At 52.7% G+C, this 17105-nt stretch overlaps 7 protein-coding genes across 7 annotated transcripts; 5 read left to right on the top strand and 2 right to left on the bottom strand.

Moving 5' to 3' along the window:
* Positions 1-1247: 1247 nt before the first annotated feature.
* On the top strand, positions 1248-2735 carry NUU61_009599 (cytochrome P450; the record flags this gene model as incomplete). The annotated part of the gene is made up of 3 exons (XM_056660124.1): positions 1248-1733; positions 1789-2032; positions 2095-2735. The coding sequence occupies 3 exons, from the start codon at positions 1248-1250 to the stop codon at positions 2733-2735; spliced, it is 1371 nt and encodes a 456-aa protein (XP_056506622.1).
* Positions 2736-3745: 1010 nt separating this feature from the next.
* On the top strand, positions 3746-4114 carry NUU61_009598 (uncharacterized protein; the record flags this gene model as incomplete). Its single annotated transcript, XM_056660123.1, has 2 exons — positions 3746-3946; positions 4013-4114. The coding sequence occupies 2 exons, from the start codon at positions 3746-3748 to the stop codon at positions 4112-4114; spliced, it is 303 nt and encodes a 100-aa protein (XP_056506621.1).
* A 1122-nt stretch (positions 4115-5236) lies between these two features.
* Positions 5237-6837, top strand: NUU61_009597 (uncharacterized protein; the record flags this gene model as incomplete). The annotated part of the gene is made up of 2 exons (XM_056660122.1): positions 5237-5695; positions 5746-6837. The coding sequence occupies 2 exons, from the start codon at positions 5237-5239 to the stop codon at positions 6835-6837; spliced, it is 1551 nt and encodes a 516-aa protein (XP_056506620.1).
* A 1102-nt stretch (positions 6838-7939) lies between these two features.
* Positions 7940-9330, top strand: ddiA (putative DNA damage-inducible v-SNARE binding protein Ddi1; the record flags this gene model as incomplete). Its single annotated transcript, XM_056660121.1, has 2 exons — positions 7940-8543; positions 8651-9330. 2 exons carry the CDS (start codon positions 7940-7942, stop codon positions 9328-9330), a joined length of 1284 nt encoding a protein of 427 aa, XP_056506619.1.
* A 157-nt stretch (positions 9331-9487) lies between these two features.
* Positions 9488-10212, bottom strand: NUU61_009595 (EXPERA domain-containing protein; the record flags this gene model as incomplete). The annotated part of the gene is made up of 4 exons (XM_056660120.1): positions 9488-9558; positions 9627-9779; positions 9882-10076; positions 10137-10212. 4 exons carry the CDS (start codon positions 10210-10212, stop codon positions 9488-9490), a joined length of 495 nt encoding a protein of 164 aa, XP_056506618.1.
* Positions 10213-11294: 1082 nt separating this feature from the next.
* Positions 11295-12476, top strand: NUU61_009594 (TauD/TfdA dioxygenase family protein; the record flags this gene model as incomplete). Its single annotated transcript, XM_056660119.1, has 1 exon — positions 11295-12476. One exon carries the CDS (start codon positions 11295-11297, stop codon positions 12474-12476), a length of 1182 nt encoding a protein of 393 aa, XP_056506617.1.
* Positions 12477-12683: 207 nt separating this feature from the next.
* NUU61_009593 (putative non-repetitive nucleoporin) lies at positions 12684-16933 on the bottom strand (the record flags this gene model as incomplete). Its single annotated transcript, XM_056660118.1, has 5 exons — positions 12684-13292; positions 13367-13996; positions 14047-14135; positions 14192-16612; positions 16651-16933. 5 exons carry the CDS (start codon positions 16931-16933, stop codon positions 12684-12686), a joined length of 4032 nt encoding a protein of 1343 aa, XP_056506616.1.
* Between the last annotated feature and the right edge of the window lie 172 nt (positions 16934-17105).

Genomic DNA, 17105 nt, shown 5'->3' with positions numbered 1-17105 from the left:
TAAGGTTACCCAAAGTGGAAAACACATCGTCACCGACTGATTGTCAGTTCTATAAATAAGACCCTGTACGTGTCAAAGCAGCCCCGTCCGATATCTCGCTTGCAAGGTTGTCTCACTTGCATGGTTATTTCCTCGTGGCCCCATTTGTAACGACCACGCTATCGGGGGCAAGCCACCGGGGGTTAGATCTAATTACATGTTAATCTCGATGATTTCTCGGGGGTTTTTTTGGCCCCCGGGCCAAATTTGGCGGTTAAGCTTATTGTTCACGATGCGGCAAATCCGATGGCTTTCTTTTTTTATTTTTATTTTTATTTTTATTTATTATAGGAGGGGTTTTGGTCATGGCTTATGGCTTATGGCTTTTGTTTTGTATTTTATGTTTTATTTTCCATTTTCTACTGTTTTCTCTATTTTGAGCCTACTGACTCGCTCCTGCAAAATAACGTAGGAAGAATGTATACTCGGAGACGAATCAAGCTGCATCTTGGCGGCATAAGCAAGCCTTTGGGAAGAAATACCGCACAGTATTCCCCTGCGGAGCCTCGTCGATGATTATAATCCTTCCCCCCACTGGTAGGCCCCAGCGCCCAGTACTATATCTAAAATAAGTAAAAAAGATTAAACCTGAAATTGAAAAAAAAAAAAAAAAAATGCACGTACGCAGAACAATGAGGTGGATATGGCTGAGCATCCTTCGGCCATATCAAGTTTCTCGTCTCATCTATTGGTGAAGCGTGTCTTTCATATGAAAGGGCTGTGATGAAACCCACTACATGGCCCCAGGCTGTTTATCCAGGCCTCCCTTTAGGGTAATCATTTAGTTCAGTTTCATGCCATATAAACTCCACGTCCGTCTCAAATCTCCGCCCGCAGATCTGTCTGTATGAGTTGTTGATCGTCTATAGTGTGAACAGAGACCTCGCGGCGTTCATCATGCATTATATACTTTTGGCTACAGTGGCAGTCACTTTTCACGTATGTGCCGTACCGTCTTTCTTTCCTTTCTATTGTGTGTATCTTTGTGGGCCCTTGTTAACCCGAACGTCTGATGTGTAGGTGACTCTGCTGTCAATATATCGCCTCTTCTTCCATCCTCTCTCGAAATACCCCGGCCCAAAACTAGCGGCCCTCACAAACTGGTATTCTGCCTTCTATGCATGGCGGGGATATTTGCATGTCCACAATAGGGCATGCCATGACAAATATGGTGCGCAATCTAGCCCGATAGCATCCAACATACCAAGATGCTAACCACTCTTGTAGGAGTCATCGTTCGAACGGCACCAAACACACTCTCGTTCGACTCCCACGACACGATGCCAGAAATATACGGGATCAAAGCCAACGTCCGCAAGGCCAATGAGTGGGTTGCCCTCAGCGCCAGCCGCCGCACCCCGAATGTCCTCAGCGTTGTGGATAAACAACTACATGCGTTCAAGCGCCGGACGCTAGCGCATGTATTTTACGACCAGAACATGAAACATATTGAGGACCGGATCATCGAGAAGATCAAGGGATTCACCGATCTTTTAGGCTCGGCTGATGATGGGTTGCCCGTCAAGGAGAAGAATAGCTGGGGGAGTCCTACACCGATGACGAATCCATGCAACTGGCTGTCCTTCGACATTATCAGTGACCTCACATACAGCCAGAGCTTTAATATGCTCAAGTCCCCGGAGCTGCGCTGGGTTCCCGAGGTCTATACCAGCATGTCCTATCGCAGTATGGTGGTATGTGGTCGTTCCTGTGTTCTATACCCGACATGCCCTAACTCGACCACCTAAGTGTCTTATCCAACCCAAAATCTTTGAATGCAAACTCGACCGCGTTCTCCTTGCACGGCTTTACAAGGAAATCATATCTGCGGGCACCTGGATCTACGAACGCACCAAGACACGGCAATCCCTCGGAGTGAACCCCGACAAGAAGGATATCTTCTCGATCTTGATGAACGCAAGAGACCTCAAGACGGGCTCGGAATACAAAACCAAGGATCTCTGGATCGAATCTATATTGCTTTTGGCAGCAGGTAAGACTCCACAAGGCGCAGACTACAACTCCCGACTCTGCTAACACACCGTGATCCTGTAGGCGCAGACACAACCTCGGCGACCATGAGTGCCGCCTTCTTCTACCTCCTCCACAACCAAGCCGCACTCTCCCACCTCACAGCCGAAGTGCGAGCAACATTCACCAGCGAAGATGAGATCCGCATGGGACCGAAAATGAATTCCTGCCGCTACCTGCAAGCCTGCATCAACGAAACCATGCGTCTCGTCCCCGCCGTCCCCAACCTCTCCCCGCGCCGCGTGCAAGCCGGCGGCATCACCGTCGGCGGCGAATACATCCCCGAGGGCGTCAACATTGGCACCTCGCTCTACACACTCATGCGCAACGAGCACTATTTCCAGAAACCCAACGAGTTCTGGCCCGAGCGCTGGTTCGTCGATCCCGAGGCTGGCGTCACGCCCGAGTCGCTGGCGCTGGCGCAAAAGGTCTTTTGTCCATTTGGAATGGGGCCGCGCTCGTGTGTCGGGTGGAAACTGGCGTGGCTGGAGCTGAATGTCACGCTTGCGCGCACGTTGTTTTTGTATGATATGCGGCTGCCGTTGGGGACGGACTCTTTTAACAAGTCGACTGCCGCTCGCTCGGATTATGACTTTCAGGCGTGGGCTATTGCGTCGGGTGGAGGACATAGGGCGCAATTCCGGAGGCGGCATGACTTGCAATGATTGAGCGTTGATTTCATATTTTATAGACTTTTTTTTTTGATAGACCAGTCGTGGTTGGACGTGTTTTGTATATACTTCAGTCTGGATTAGCGTTTACTATTATTCCCCAACAGTGCTTCTCGCCATGAGAGAGATAGAGCTGTTATACATTGATGATATCGTTAGCAACTCATGGTGTTCTGACTCGCAATTTGCCTACCCCCGTCCATATTTAGGTCATATAAAACAGGGAACATCTAATTGTATTCGCGACTCTACTATACTCCCTCTATGGATTTATCTATCGTTTTGAGATACCAATGGGAATGCACAATCGCATTTATTCATAGATCTATTAGCAATGGCTTCCATACCTTCCTGGAGAACACAAACTTGGTAACTGTCCAAAAGTCTGCCGACATTCACTCTATTCCGGCAAAACTTGATGATTTTAATTATAAATATCTTAAAAAAAATACCTAAAAGTCGTAGACGAATCCCTATATTAGGACCTCTCTTAATAAAAGATACAAATTATCGAAGTACGGACCGTACAACGAAAGAGACACACTAGAATATTCGACGAGCGAGAAAATCAGTAGCTTCGTAGCTACCCCAAATCCTATAACGAGGTCAAAATAGAGAGATATTGATATCAGAAGAAAACGAATTAGCTACTAAAAACCCTCTATTTTTTTTTAAATTCAATTAGCGAAATTGTTGAATAATTTATAAAGAGAGAAATTTTCGTATCGGTGGGAATTTTCGTATCTTTGTAGAGGACCAACAGTTGAAAATGCTGTGGGTCCGACTCGAGGGGACGGCTAGTTCATGCAAGGGATTCAATGGTGGAATAATAGTCGAAGATCGGGCAATGGAAGTCTCCATAATGGATCCTTGGAACCGAACCAGCCGAGATAAAATTACAATTTGGATAAGGGGGAAAAACCTCTTATAGTATAAGAGGTATGAATTCCACGGTTGTTTTCTCGATTCTATAACACCTTTTCTTTCAATATCTATTCGCAACCATGAAGCTCTATATCCCAGCTTCTCTTATTTGCCTCTCTACCCTCGTGGCCTCGGCTGCTGTTGGACCGACCCCATCTAGTCTGTGTATCCCACAGAAAAATGCTACTGCGCTCCAGCAGTTCTACACGAAGTCGACCGATTATGAGCGTCAACTTCAAGATCTTGAGGCTCAAGTCTCTGAGGAAGAGGGTGGATCTAATGTAAGACTTGACCTAGGACGTGCTAGTTATAACAGTAATACTAATATTGATACTTCCCTCTTTCAGGAAAAGAAAAAAGCGCAGTGGTTCCTCAGCCAAACCCACGATTTGCTGAGTTTAAGTAAAGATATCAGTGCCAAATTCGGTGAGGGTTCCTCTCTACCTTAGCTCTGGAGAAAAAACCTATAATTAACCTAGGATATATATCTAGAGGGTGGAAAGAACTGTCTTTCTAAACAAGACGCAGCCAAAGTTCAAAACATGCGTGACCAGCTCCAAGTCTCGTTACAGAAGTTCTCATCATCCCTCGCCCATACGGAACGTGACCTTATTCGGAAATTCCCTTCCCCTATTCAAATTGGCAGTCTCCTTGAAGCCATCGTTGTCCTTCACGTTCTCGAGGTAAGTGCTACAAAAAGCCCTGCTGAGTCCAACTCGATTCCGAGCTTACCTCTTTTCTCTTTGTAGCCGGCTAGTAACGTGCTTCATGCGCTTCTCCAAAACGTTTTAATGGTGATCGATACAGGTAGGTTGTCACAGTTGGGAGATGAGGTAGTGTTTTCTGGGCCCAGTCATCCATTGGAGTAGCTGTTGGGACTGGTGTTCTGCAGAGCAGTGTAGGTAGCAGATAGCTTCTCTTCTCTCCTACAGACAATTTGATTTCTCTCTTCTGCGTCCTTTCTCTTCAGCAGTTCTGCTTTCCCCAGTTTCCCCTAGTGCTCTCTGAGAGTAACGCTGTAGTAGTACCTGGCCTTGAGATTCATATATACAGGTTACTAATGCAATTAATAAATTCATTTTTCAACTATTTATCTACATAAAAAAACACCCGAGCTTCTACTTAGGACTCCCTGGGTGAATCATAACAATATGTTTTATACCTAGAGAGAAACATCCCTAAAAGAAAACCTACAAATCTGATTATGTTCGGATTGGTTATTTGAAGAGGTAATTATGAAGGTTAGAAAGCTTTACATCAGGTACATTTGGGTTTGATGTGAAATATTGATTCCACGTTTTTTACGCCAGGTACTGGCCTCTGAACAGGAAACGATTTATATCTCAAGCTTTCGAGCTATACCCCAAATGAACCTGAAATACCGAAATTTCTATTGAGACTGGATGGATAGAGTATAAATAAGAGCCAGTAACCTGCACTGGCTTATACTCGATTCATTCAAAGTGAAAGTTCTCTGGACAATCGAAACAGGAAAACGATCAATATTGTGGCTGCGGCATGCATTGAACAACCTCGCCTGCATCACTGCAGATCCCGGCCATTTGATCATCATGGCCCTCAACTCTAGATCATGGCAGCTCCCAGCCCTATACCCTCCTTACAAACCTCCAACATGGCTGGTGGTGTTTCTGTGTCCTATGGAGGACGCCGAGCGGCGTACCATCATGACCAGACTGATCACCGTTGACCCCGACTGGCCCGACCGACCACAAGCTGAGATGCGGCGGCTCGTCGAAGTGCCCTGGCTGCTCCATGGCACTCCTCCGCCCTCGGCCATATTCAAGATCCACCAAATTATGACGTCCGTTGACTCGGTGATCTTTGTTGACAGCCAGTCGCGCCGCGATGATTCGGCCATTATTCTCTGCGAGGGCCAGCCTCCCACTGTCGCGCGTGTGCCTATGAACCGCGCTAATGTGCTGCTCAGCGCTGCTGCTAAGGGCGAATGGTCTCTGTCGGCGGACTATCCTCAGGTCTTGCCGGAGAGTCCTCCACGCCCGAGTCTCCTGGTTCGTATTAAGATCCCGGTGGTGGTTTAGTCCATGTTAATCGACGATAGAATCCCAGCCGCGGCATACTTCCTGCGCATCTCGCAGATCTGCATCTATCACCATCTACTATCACACTGGTCTCACTAGTGCATCTTTCTGACACCGCACAAGAGGAAATTCAGTCCTCGATTGAGCGCGACGTGACTATCCGTAACTGGCCAGAACACGAACCATGCTCTCGTGCCCAGCTCTACCCAATCTTCCACGCGATCAAAGTCTGTCACGATGAAACCGACGATGCATACGCCCTGCTCATTGACCATGATTTCAACGGCAACCCTACCATCCTGGCAGCCGGGCTCGGCGGCCCGCACTGGGCAAGCCCGGAACTCGACATGTTGGAGCTGCATCGCCTGGCGATGTCGGACGTCGCCCAATTCTGGACCGTAGTCTGGACCCCGTTCGCGCATCACCCAAAGCCAGAAATGATGAACGGGCTCCGGACCAACCCGTCGATCCGGGACACGGGCTGTGGGACTGGTGGGCCAACCGAGCTGGTTGCCAACCCTGACAACATCCCGAACAGCTGGACCGGTCTACCGGTCTTTATTTTAGATACTATGACCGAGACTGAACGTCGCATTATCCGGGAAGAGCTACTGGGTACTCCGGACGGAGTCATGTGGACCGACGTGTCGGACCAGCTGGAGTCGCCGGACATGCATGGCCTGCTGGCGTATTTCGAGGCGACTTTTGATAATGCCCGGGGACCGCCAGCCCATTTTCTGGCGGTGGACCGTAAGTCTCTCGAGATTGCGCTAACACCGGCGGATGAACGCGACGAGAGCGAGGCCATGATCATTGCGTCGGATGGGGGCTGCTCGGCCTGGTTCCGAGACGACACAGATCAGATGCTCGGTTTGCTTCACATGGGGTATGGATATAGACGCATGGAAGGCGAGGAGGCTGAGAGCGGGTGGATTAATCTGGATGTGGGCAATTTGTTCTTCGAAGACGTCTTTGAGGCGGATTCGGTAACTCCTGATATTGTGTATTGGAGCTGGATTAACCTGAGCAAAGATGATATGGATGACCTCCGCGAGGGAAGAAAGCGCGTTGCTGCGGCTTACTACCCAGAGAGAGGGCTGGTCACTCTCTGATTCTGAGGAACTTATGCTTCATGTTGGATTACTGCTTTCAAGCTTATGGGTACTGCCTGGTCTTGAGTTCTGGAGTTTCGCGCATTTCAAAAGTAGAACTTATCACAGCTAGTCCTAGGATATGACCATCCACTGGAACATATGATCAACATCACTCCAAGGGTAATCCCCCAGTATACTTGCATAAAGCATGGCACATGCGAATCACGCCTGCCTCAACGGCATCACTAAGTGGAGATCCACAGGCAGCTGACTGCAGTTTGGCCATGGCCACAACCAATGAATCCGTAGAAGAAGCTCGCATCCAAAGCTCCACCGGGTGATCAGGCACATCCAGAAGAAGGTGCCTGCATTGAGCTAGGGCGAGTCACCCCCAATAGAGCAAGGTGGGAACAATCTTCCACGGGGGGATGTGGGTCACCGAGTCTGTGCCTGACTACCAAAGTGGCCAGGTGCATCCATGGATGTAGGTCAGGGATCTTGCTTTGAGCGAGCTGCATGCTGGCGCTTCATCTTTGCGGCTGCTTATAGCCTCTCACTGGGCGAAGACGTCTGTCAGCTTGAACTTTGGGTAAGACTGAGGACCTGCGAGTCCAGAGCAAAGTCAGAACCCCTCCGAATGTTTAGGCCGTAGCTTCAACGGCGCAGTGATTGAGGGGTACTTGAACCCCACTGGATGTTATCCACTTCGATCGAACGTTGGTGATGGGGCGTCGTACTTTTGCCACGGACCGCTGAGCCCCGCAGAGAGCCCCGCGAGATGATTGCCTTGTGTCTCAAGAAATGGCATAGAAGGTAGAGTAGAGCTGGAGAGGGAGAGAGAGTGTGTGAGAAAGAGAGAGAGAGATAGGGAGAAAGAGAGAGAAAGAGATAGGGAGAGATGGACAAGTAAATAAGTCAACACAGAGTGGTACCTGAGGCTCACGGGCGATCCACGACGAGCGGAAGCCTGGCGATTGACCCGAGTGGAGCAAGGAGCTTCGCTTTATCGACTTCTGTCCGCTTCTCTACGCCTCTACAAATATCCCTTATATTCTTCTTTCTTTTTTGGTTCGCTCTCTATTCCCTCCTATCCTCTCTTATCTCTATCTTGGTAACCGCCATGCGGATCACCGTCAGCGTCATCCGCCCCGAGGCGGACTCCGACATCATCACCCTGGACGTCGGCGGCGACATGACGATCGAGCTCCTCAAAGCCATAGTCCAAAGCGAGACCGCCATCCCCCCCGAAGCCCAACAACTCGTCTACAACAACGCCCTCCTCCAGAACCCCGCCCAAACCCTCGACCAGATCGGCATCGCCGAGGGCGACATGCTAGGTGTCCACGTTACGCTGCGTGGTCCCCCCCAGCCCGCCCCCAACGCCGGGCCCAGCTCGGCCCCGCGCCAGAACCTGCCACCCCCGGCCGGCATGCCCGACCCCGAGACGATCCGGCTCCATATTCTCGGGGACCCGCGCGTGCGCGACGCCGTCCGACGTCAGAACCCCGAACTGGCCGAGGCGGCCGATAACGCCCAGCGGTTCCGCGAGGTGCTGCTCCGTCAGCAACAGCGGGAGGCGCAGCAGGAGGCAGAGAAGGAGGCCCGCATTGCGATGCTCAATGCTGACCCCTTCAATCCGGATAACCAGCGGGAAATCGAGGAGATCATTCGCCAGAATGCCGTGACGGAGAACCTGCACAACGCCATGGAACATCATCCGGAGTGTATGTTTATGATTATTTCTATGCCTATGTCTATGCCTATGCCTATACCCATGGCCAATACTACGCCGGCCGACTGCAAGCACGATACCAGCAGCTAACCGTTCTAGCCTTCGGTCGCGTGACTATGCTCTACATCCCCGTCGAAGTCAACGGCCACCGGCTCAACGCATTTGTCGATTCGGGTGCACAGGTCACAATCATGTCGCCCCAGTGTGCAGTAGCCTGCAACATCATGCGGCTAGTCGACCGACGCTACGGCGGCATCGCCAAGGGCGTAGGAACAGCCCCGATCCTGGGACGAGTGCATTCGGCGCAGATCAAGATCGGGGAGATGTTCCTGCCGTGCTCGTTCACCGTCATGGAGGGGAAACAAATTGATCTGTTGCTCGGGCTGGATATGCTGCGACGGCACCAGGCCTGCATCGACCTCAAGCGCGGGGCCCTCGTCATCCAGGACCAGGCGGTGCCGTTCCTGGGCGAGGCCGATATCCCCAAACACCTGACCGAGGAGTTTGAGGACGAGCCGACGGTTAAGGGCAGCGATGGCGCCGAGGTCGGTGCCCGAACCGGGGCCGTTACCCACCAAGCTGCCGGGCAAGATGCCGGCAACGAGACCGGCTCAGGCTCGGGGCCGCCCAAGATCAACATCCGGCCGGCCCCTGCGTCGCGCTGGCCCCAGGATTCGATCGCCAAGATCACCGAACTTGGGTTCACGCGCGAAGAAGCGGTGCGGGCTCTGGATGCGGCCAATGGGGACTTGGATCATGCTATCGGCTTTTTGATCTAAGGGAGGGCATTTACTCTGCGGCGTTGGTGGGCAAATTGTATTAGCGGATCACGTAATGAATGTGTACGATTATAAATCTGCAGATCTTTCTCAAATTCTGGAAAGGATCCATGTTCTTTTGGGCGTCCAAACGGGCATGGGTGATGAGGGAATCGATCTATTCGCGCTTGGCTTTGGGCATCAGTCGGTCGCGCAGACGGCACGTCATATCCAACGCCATCAGTGCACCTAGTGAGTCATTAGAACGTATACAAAGATGGAAAAAAAAGGGGGGAGGGGGTGAGAGAGAGATATACCGAGCGCCACATAAGGCCCGTACAGCGTGGTGAGCTGCTGCTTCTGAGCGACGGAACGATCCGGCCAGCTCCACACGACGACCAAGCATGTCAACGAGGTGATGAGGGCCTCGACACCGAAAACCAAGAGATGCACGGGCACCATGGGATGATCTGGAGTGGATCAGCCCGCAGAAATTAGATTAACGGCGAATCAATCTCCGTTGCAGAGATTGATTTCCCGTATTGATTGAAGAATTTCATTGCCAAACATACCGCGGAGAAGACCCCGAATCGCCCACAGACTCAGCGGTACATGGTACAGGACCTCGAGCCAGATGAATACGTTGAACCACACGGGTATGGGCTCGGAGAAGAACTTGTCGTGGTAGGTTGCGACGTAGAAGTCGCGCAGCTGCTGCGAGAAATCGGTGCGCACGATCGCCGGCTGCAGGGGGGCGGTGTCGATTACTGCGAGGTTAGCCCGGTCGGGATTGCTCGATGACGTTCATTTTCAGGGTCAATACATACAGTAGACGATGGGGAGGTGGGTCATAAAGAAGGCCAGGTAGGCCAGGTCGCGTTTGCGAGACCAGATGGAGGCCATGGCATACAGAGAGAAGAGATAGATGGAATGCGTGGAATAAGGAGGGTCATCCAAGGTGAAGGTGAAGATAAGATCATCGATCAGGTGATTTTTCTAGAAAACATGTTTGCTTTTTCCCCCCAAAAGCTTCGAAGCTTAGTTGCACTTGCACTTCTCTCTCTCTCTCTTGCTATCTCTCTTTCTTTTCTTATCTCCTCATCAACATTGGATCTTCCCCATTCCTGCATTCCCGCTCCTTTCCACGGTTCCCGTGTGGGTTGCCGGGCCGGTCCTCAACGGATCCACTCGTGGACCTTGCGAGATAGAGGGAACTGACGAGGGAAACTTTCAGAGGGGCAGAAGGGAGACTCAAGAGGTCCACCCGATAATGCAATTGCATCACAAGCTAATCTGATCAAGTCGGACCGCCACGCAGGATCCCTCGTGCTACGTGGAAGGGAAAAAAAAAAGACAGAAGGGAAGCAGACCGCATGTTGACCTGGCCCAATCATCCTCGATGCGCGGGATTACTCCGGATGAGGTGGACTCGAGAGTTCTTGGGAGAAAGAGAGAGAGAGAGAATGTTGGAATTTGGGGGCTTCAGGATCTCGCCCCCTTCTCCAGCCGAGGCCCCATGTGGCTCAATCCATTGCATCACGATGTATGTGTAGGATTGGCATTTGGGCTGCAGCTGTTTTTTCTTATCAAGCTTGCAACGGGAGAGCTCAACCGAGACTGGAGCGGTGAACAGACCTCAAAAAAGAGAGAAAAAGAGATATTGGCAGGGAAAATAAAATAAAAGCAAAACAAAACAAAAAAAAAAAGAGAGAGAGAGAGAGAGAGAGAGAGAGAGAGAAAAGTAGAGTGCCAGACTGTCGGGCCACGTCGGGAGATTCCCGTGTCAGACCGCTTCTCCGGAAGGATGGAAGCCCGGGAGATGAAGGGCGAACTAGTGTTTCGTTCTTTTGTATTTTGTATATATTTTTTGATATTATATGATATCACTATATATAAATATATCGTTCATGCCCTCGGCACTTCTTCTTTCCAAGCCCTATCGTGAAATTCCTACAAAACACCAAAAAAAAAACCAAACAATAAAAATGCCGTCATCGGCGCCTCTGCGGCCTAAGGCCCCCAACGCCCACAAGCCTGAGGTTCCCATCAGCTATGATATCAACCTCCCCTACGTGGACGTCAACAAGCAGAGCTCCTCCCCCTACCCGCAGTATCTGCCGTCGTGGGAGCCCGTGTGGTTTGATCCGCTACCACCTTTTAAATATGAGGACCCGGCATTGCGCGTCAAAGACCGCAGCAAGCCAAACCTGCTGGGCCCGGGATCCAAAGTGCAGCACATCCAGCCCAGCCTGGGCAGCGTGGTCAAAGGCGTGCAACTGAACAAGCTCTCCGACACGGCCAAAGATGAGCTGGCCCTGCTGATTGCCGAGCGCAAAGTCGTCGCGTTCCCCGACCAGGACCTGATCGATGCCGGCCCCGACGAGCAGGAGCAATTCATGCGCCATTTCGGTAAGCCCAACTACCAGCCCATCTCCGGCAGCATGCCCGGCCACCCGGCGTTCCATATCATCCACCGCGACGGCAACCGCGACGAAATCGCCCGGTTTTTGTCGCAGCGCACTACCACCACGCTGTGGCACCAGGACGTCAGCTACGAGATCCAGCCGCCGGGGTATGTGATGCTCGGCCTGCTGCAGGGCCCCGAGGTTGGCGGCGACACCGTTTTCGCCGCCACTGATCTCGCCTACAAGCGGCTGTCGCCCACCCTGACCTCGTTCCTGGACTCGCTGAAGGTCGTGCACTCGTCCGCCAATATGATCAACCATGCCCGTCTGACCGGCGGGCTGGTCCGCAAGGACCCCGTCGACACCGTCCACCCGCTCGTCCGCGTGCACCCCGTCACCGGCGAGAAGTGTCTCTTCATTAATGGCGAGTTCATCACCCGCATCGAGGGCCTCAAGGAGCCCGAGACACGCTGGTTGCGGGATTTCCTGATGCAGCATATCGTGGGGGGCATGACTTCCAGGCCCGCGTGCGCTGGCAGCCGCGCACTATTGTCATGTTTGACAACCGTTCCACACTTCGTATGTATTCCTTCTTCTCTTTCTCTTTCCTTTCCCTCTCTTCCAGCGCTCATGCTAACCCACTATGTAGATTCCGCCATCGTCGACTACATCGACGAGGAATATGGCGCCAAAGCCCGCCACATCTTCCGCCTCATCGCCCTCGGCGAGAAGCCCATCCCCGTGTACGATGAATTTGAATAGATACCTAGAGCTGGAGGGATTCCCGGTGTTTTTGGTTTCGGTTTATAGATTTCGGTTCTCCCAATAATGATCTCGAGTCAATACCATTGTTTTAATTGCTTGCCCGGAGAAAGATTCATTACCCATCCCATGCAACTAAAGTACAGACACCAGAAAGTAAATGAAAAAAAGGGAATAGCACAAGACTCATTGTAAATCAGAGAGATTTCACCGCATGTTCGCAATCCTCGCCCGCAGCTCGTGCGCCGTCTCCAGTTGTTCCGGGGTGATGCCACCGCCCTGCAGCAGCAGCAATAGCGTCTCGGCCACGCGCTCGGCCACAACGTCTGACCCGAACACCATCCCGCCCAGCCGCACCGTCTCGCGGAACCAGCCATCCAGCAAATACAACAGATCATTGGCGATGTAGCGGCGGTTGCCATCGTGGAAGGGTGCCTCGTTCGTGTAGTACATGGTCTCCAGGACCGCGTAGAGCGACTCGTGCGGCACTCCCAGGTCCAAAAACAGATCCACCACCCACGTAGCCGGACCCATGTGTCGCTGGTGCTCCAAAGAGTAGCGCTCCAACAACGGGATGAGCTCCCGAATGGGGAATACCGTCTCCGACATGCGCAGCCGGTTGCCCAGGCTTCGAACCTTGTCGATCACCGCTTCATACGGCAGCGGCGATCCACGTTCCGACGTGGCGGCGTGCAGATCCTGGATCAGATGCTGCCAGGTGGCTCGGATGTCCGCTGCGTTGCGGTAGTCGGCCAGGTAAAAGATCTGCAGGCAGATGTCATAGTAACTGGCCGAGTCGGCGTATTGGTTGAAAAGCTGCGGCGGTCAGTACAATCGTTTTCGGAGGGGGGGGGGGGGCCTGACAGACAGGCTTGGGAAAGGGAACATACGGTGCTAATGTCCATGACGGGCCCGTCCACATCGCGAATGACCTCGGCCTTGCGCTCTGAAGTGATGCGCTCATCATCCTTCAACCGTTGGAGGAGGTCGTCCTGAATGTTGGCTACATCAATGAGATTAGAAATTTCCTGCAGCAGCCGCTGTCGGGATTGACGTCCCACGTCCGCCGTATATGTCGAGGCGTTGGCGCGTGCCCGACCCAGATACTCAATCCGCCGGCTCAGTGACAAACTAAACGCACTGTTGGCCAGCTGGAACTGAACCTGGGCTGCCTCAAAGAATCGCTGGGACTGGGCGTAGTACCGCCACAGCAGATCTGCATGGGATAGGTCGTCCGTGGATTTGCGCTCGAGGTAAGTAACAACGAATGGCGACTGCGTCTGCAGAAGACGGTCGCTCCAGCCCTGCTCCAGGTACCAGTCATACAAACTCGTAAGGAAAACCTCGTCGGTCGAATCGGAAATGACGCCGTACGCCTCGTTTTGCCGCTTGGCGATCACAGTTAATTGGCCATCGATAAACCTGGGATCGTGTGCTGCCAGGTTGTCCACTGCGAGCACCACCTTGGAAATCAAGTCGTAGCATTGTTTGCGGAAGTAGAAGTAATCCTTGCGGGGGTCCTGCACTTGTGTGAGCCATTGGGAGTGCTGGAGACCGGGGGCGAAGGCACCTGTTCGGGGCGCCCATCCATGATCCAAGAGAGCGCGAGGTTGGCTTTGTCAGAGCGGCCGGCAACGTTGAGAGCCAGTTGGATGGCCCCTAGAGCATAAAAAGTTAGCAGCATTGAAAAACGACCAAGCAACAATTCAACATACCGGCAAAGAACTGGTTGGCAATGTAGTTGTCCACCGCCGACACCAGGTAGTCCATGGGGAGGCTGTCTGCTACTTGCTGGAAGAGGTGAAGGCTTTCGTTCAGCAAGTTTCGCCCCAGTTCCGAGTTGGCGCCAGCCTCTGTGGCACGCTTCAACAACTCCTGTGCCTTGAAGATCACCACATCCTCTGCGCTGCAGAAACTGCCGCATCGGCGTCGCAGAGCATCAGCCACGGTCTCCACATTGGAGCCCTTGGCGATGTTGCGGTTCACGATACCTTTGACCAACTCCTTGGCAATGTCATGGCCCTTGCTGCTACTGAAAAGCTCTTCAAAAGTCAACTTGAGGAATCGCTGCTTAGACTCCTCGGGCAGCGTGGCCACAATCTCATCGACTCGCTCATCGAACAAAACCAATACAAACGAAATACCCTCAATGGTGTGGGATACCAACTGCACCAGCGAGTGCAGGGCGCGATGCTCGGCCTGCAGCGCCGTCTCTTCCTGCTTGGTGGATACACGGGCAAGGGCCTCGGGTCCGCTGAGCCCTTCAATGAAGCTCTTATTTACCTTGAAAAACCGTTGCAAGGCCGACAGGTCGTGCTGGATAGTTTGCAATTTGGCGGCGGCCACAGAAGCCGATATTGTCAGGGCGCCGTTGGGGCCACTGCCCACCTTGGCAATCTCCTTCTTCCAGATAGACCGCAGGAGCCGCGAAATGTACAGGGAAATACCGGCATGTCGTGGAGACGGCACCACCGCGTCTATGGCAGGTGTCGAGCTGTCCGCCACGGCGTTTTCATTCATTGTGGGCCGGCCACCATACTCAATAAAGACCTTGCGCGCAAACTCCAACACATCGGGATCGTTGATCGGCGTGAGTCGTTGATCGGGGGAAATTTCCACGCCTTGACCGCATGCCACCGCCAGAGCAGTCGCCAGGGCTTCGCTGCGACCGTACGTGCGAATGAAATTCTTGACCTCGCCTTCCAAGCCTTCGTCGGTGGTACCACCGCCGCGTACCAAGGCGGCAAAAATGTCGACCAGACGGCGTCGGCGAATGACATGAATTCCGGTGTTGGTCAGGATCGCGACTTCAGCAGCGGGGTGATCGAATTGAACGGCCAGCTCATTGTTGGATCCAGCAGGCGCCGAACACAGCCCGATATCTTCTGCGCGGCCTCCCAAGCTCAGCCAGATGGCCGATTCGGCGGCCTTGCCGGTCAAGACATTTTCCTGCGAGCGGGCGATCCGGCCGGAATCGGGCGACGAGATGAAAAGAGTGTCCGCTTTTTGCGTGGCGTCCTTGCAAGTGAAGCAAAAGAAATACCCTGGAGGATACCGAGCGGCCAACCGAGTGGGCGTGAGCGAGTGGGTCTTTCCTGAAGACTTGAAAGCAAAGTCGGCCACATTCTCGATGGGCGGTGTCTTAACATGCTGCGCCTGCATGCTTGTGGGGGCATTGGTGCCGTTAGGCGCGGGGCTCCAGCTGTAAGAACTCGTGGCGCTGAGGTAGATGCGATAGCCTGTTGCGGTCGTGGCGACCAGATGATACCGTGAGGCTTCGGCGGCCGGCACGGGACTGATAGAAACAATCTTGACCTTGGAGTTTAATGTTTCGTTTGAGACAATAATGTGTCCAATGTTCGAATATATATCAACGGCCGATTTGGTGATGGCGAGAGGTAGCGTGTTGTCGGGCTTCATATGGAACACGCGAATCGTCGATGAGGACGAAAGCGTGTAGAGCAATTTCCGACTGTCATCAATCTCCATCTGCTCCACGTGCTCTGACGCTGCTTGGGTGAGGTTGGTCAAACTAAGCGACGGGGTGAAAGCCGAAAGCCGTGAGCTCGTGTGGTTGACCTTGGCGCACCGGCCCTGAAACCATCGCTCCTCTTGTTGATAGGTAAGCTCGTAAACATTGTTGTCGGACGAACCACCAAAGAAGATCCGACCAGTCGAGTCAGACGAAGCAAAGACGTGGATATCCAAGCCTCGAATCGAAACCGCCATCCCGGTTTGGTACAATGAAACCTGTCGGCCCCCGCTGGGTGTGGTCTCACATCCCATTCCTAGCAAAATCACCTCGGCTGTCGTCGAAACCACTAACAGATGCGTAATGGCCGCTAAGAACACTCCGGGTCGCGGTTTCACCAGCTTGACCGAGTTAATGCTGTTGGGCTGGTCCTCGAATCCGACCAATTGCGGGTTGGGATGTGTAAAGTCCCAGAGATAAAGCGCGTTGTCGATGGCCACCCATGCGTGATTGAGCTCGGCGAAGAGACCCATACTCGTCGATACTTGTGCGCGGTTGTACTGGTCGAAAATCTGGTCGGGGATATTATACATTTTCACTTTTTGGAACGGGGCCCATGATGTGGACAGGGGGATGTCGTATTCCGAAGAGAAACCCTCTGGATCTAGTCAGCTTCGGCGCTTTGAGAATTAGCGATTCAACGCGGAAACCTACGGGACAAGTAGCTGTCCAAGTCCGGGTATCGCGACTCTTGAAACAGGGTGTCATTGATGGTCCGCGCCCCGCGCTCTTCTGTGCTCAATGTCTGGTTCTTGGTCCTGGATGCTGCCGGCGGCATCTTAGGGAGGGGCATTGGGGGAGATGTCGGCTGAGCCGGAGACTTGGTGAGGCCATTTTGGGCTGGAGCTGGAGTCTGCAGGTAAGCTCCAGGAAGGGGTTTTTGCGGCGTTGCGGGCGGAAACGTTGGCAGCGTCGGATACGACATGGTGGGAGACAGTTGGGAGAGGAGAGGGAGAACTCCCCGAAGCCACCGTGCAGTTCAAGTCGAGACAAAAAGAGGGAGGGACGAGGTGGAAGATTGAGCAATGGGAGAAAGTTGAAAAGAGAGTCAACACGGAACGCACAGACCACCTGACGGATTCCGCCTTTTTATCCTC

Source organism: Penicillium alfredii, assembly GCF_028826965.1.
Source record: "Penicillium alfredii strain IBT 34128 chromosome Unknown utg000012l_segment0_segment0, whole genome shotgun sequence".
NCBI lineage: Eukaryota > Fungi > Ascomycota > Eurotiomycetes > Eurotiales > Aspergillaceae > Penicillium > Penicillium alfredii.
This window is presented reverse-complemented; position numbering and strand designations above follow the sequence as displayed.